Raw genomic sequence first — 2,500 nt, forward strand, 5'->3', positions numbered from 1 at the left:
TGAGAGAGTGAGTGAGTGAGTGAGTGAGTGTGAGTGAGTGAGTGAGTGTGAGAGTGATAGTGAGTGAGTGAGAGAGTGAGTGAGTGAGTGAGTGAGTGAGTGAGTGAGTGAGTGTGAGAGTGATAGTGATAGTGAGTGAGTGAGTGAGAGAGTGAGTGAGTGAGAGAGTGAGTGAGTGAGTGAGTGAGTGATAGTGAGTGTGTGAGTGAGTGTGTGTGTGTGTGTGTGTGTGTGTGTGTGTGTGTGTGTGTGTGTGTGTGTGTGTGTGTGTGTGTGGCGTCTCACCTGCGTGTGCTTTGTGCAGGTGGCTCTTGAGGCGGCTCAGGTAGGAGGATTTAAAGGGACAGGACTTACAGCGGAACGGCTTCTGGTGTCCGTGGTGAGACTGAATGTGACGGTCCAGGCTGGAGGAAAACAAAACAATCAAACACACGATGATGGAGGAAAAACAAGCATCCCATTAAAACTAAAAGAGTCGCTACATTCACTTCAGGAAGATGAAGAAACGGCCTAGTGTTCAAAACTAAACGTACAATTACATACAATAAAGAATGAAAACAAACATAATCCAAATAGTAAAACCAACCTAAATATCTATATTTTATTTCAGTTTTACATCAATTAAGTTTTAGTTTCTACTAAAGATGCACCAATATGAACATTTTGGCTGATACCGATAACCGATAATTCTTTATATTAGAAAGCCGATAACCGATATATTGGCCGATAAATCTAAATCCAAATTTTTTCATAATTTTTGAGGGCCTGATTACAAAAACAAAAGTCTTTCCATTAAAATCCATGTCCCAAACACACAATTATAATGATGTTTTTATTATAATTATGTAGCCGATATGACAGACTTGCGCTGCACATTAACTCTATTTTCCTTTTTTTGAAGTGATTCCAATCATATTTCAAGCAATTTAAAGTCATCATGTTCAACATGTTCAGCATCTGAAGAGTCTCAGCTGAAGGAAATAATACATTATTTATCGGCTTTAATATATCGGACAAATTTTCTTATTCGGCTGATAACGATAACATTAAAAATGGACATATATCGGCCGATACCGATACCAATACGGTGGCCGATATATCGTGCATCACTAGTTTACATGCATTTTCACATAAAACAACTGTAATAATGCATTAGCGCTCACAGGTGTGCTGGTCATTAACAACTAAATCCCTGGGAAGATTCGGGACGTGTGAACGATTCCACAAGGGAAGAAAACACTAATGATAAGGATTCACTTCAGGAAGATTGAGAAACTGCCTAATGTTTCAAAACAATTACATACAATAAAGAATGAAAAGAAACAGCATCCTAATAGTAAAATCAACCTAAATGTGGGTTTATATCTATATTTTATCTCAGTTTTACTTTAATTAAGTTTTAGTTTACATGCATTTTCACATAAAACAACTGTAATAATGCATTAGCGCTCACAGGTGTGCTGGTCATTAACAACTAAATCCCTGGGAAGGTTCGGGACGTCTGACCGATTCCACAAGGGAAGAAAACACTAATGATATCTAGTGAAAGAAACGTCTCTCCGCAGAAGATCCCTGCTTTAGCGCTGAGACTCTGACAAAACAGCCGTCTCCGACAGGGATCTTGGGAATCAGTGTTTTTCATCCCGGTTCCCGTGTGGCACATGATGAATGCGGCACTTTCTGGGTCACGGAACATCCAGTCAAGACGGATTTACTCCAGGGAACCAAACAAAGGTCCTGCGCTTCAGACGAGACTAACTGCTCTGTCGAAGTCTCTCACAGGAAGTACATGAGGAGACCGATCTGCATTCTTACATACGGTTTCCCTCGGGATTCTATCTACTTATCTATTTATCTTTAAAGCTACAATATGTAATTTGTTTTGCCGCTAGGGGTCGCTAACCTCTTACAATAACAAAGGCGTAGGTTGATGACGCATAAGCAGAATTATGGAACTTGTCGTCAAGCTGATGGATCTAATAACGTTTCTGGATGAGTGAATACACTGATGTTTTTATCATAACTGTGGTGTGAAGCATTGCTAATAAGCTATAATTAATTACGCTAAACGTAACGCCGTTGTCTGTCGCCATGGTTACTACGGCAGTATGAGCGGAAACCAGAGATAACGTCAGTGACCGGCGATAAGTGAACAGGGAAGACCCATTATTTACAATTGAAATTTCTCTGAAATGAAAAATCTTTGGGAACTTTTGGGATATTGTAAGTACACAACTGCAGGATATATATCACACAATCTTACATATTGCAGCTTTAAGGCTATTTTAGTGCTTTAAAAACCCAACAGTGACGTGAAGGAGCCGTGATGAGACTTGTGCCAGACTCACTTGTGTCTGAAGGGAGAGGCGAAGTGGCAGAACTGGCAGCTGTACTTGTGGCTTCTGTTGACCAGTGCCACGGCCGAGTGGCTCCTCTCGTGAGAGCGAAGGCCCTGCATGGACATGAACATGCGGTTGCACATCCCACACGGATGACCGGG

General features: G+C 41.0%; 1 protein-coding gene across 5 annotated transcripts in view; it reads right to left on the reverse strand.

Moving 5' to 3' along the window:
• Window positions 1-2,500, reverse strand: part of znf462 (zinc finger protein 462) — a gene marked incomplete at its 3' end in the record, with an annotated part of 56,746 nt that overhangs the window by 11,038 nt on the left and 43,208 nt on the right. For all 5 annotated transcript variants that reach the window (XM_079585358.1, XM_079585355.1, XM_079585357.1 and 2 more), the window contains exons 5-6: window positions 2,349-2,500; window positions 286-404 (exon numbers count right to left, since the gene is read on the reverse strand). The exon at window positions 2,349-2,500 is cut by the window's right edge. In XM_079585358.1, coding sequence (XP_079441484.1) covers window positions 286-404; window positions 2,349-2,500 — 271 coding nt within the window. The remainder of the gene's footprint in view (window positions 1-285; window positions 405-2,348) is intronic.

Source organism: Phoxinus phoxinus (genome assembly GCF_949152265.1).
Source record: "Phoxinus phoxinus genome assembly, chromosome: 17".
Lineage (NCBI taxonomy): Eukaryota > Metazoa > Chordata > Actinopteri > Cypriniformes > Leuciscidae > Phoxinus > Phoxinus phoxinus.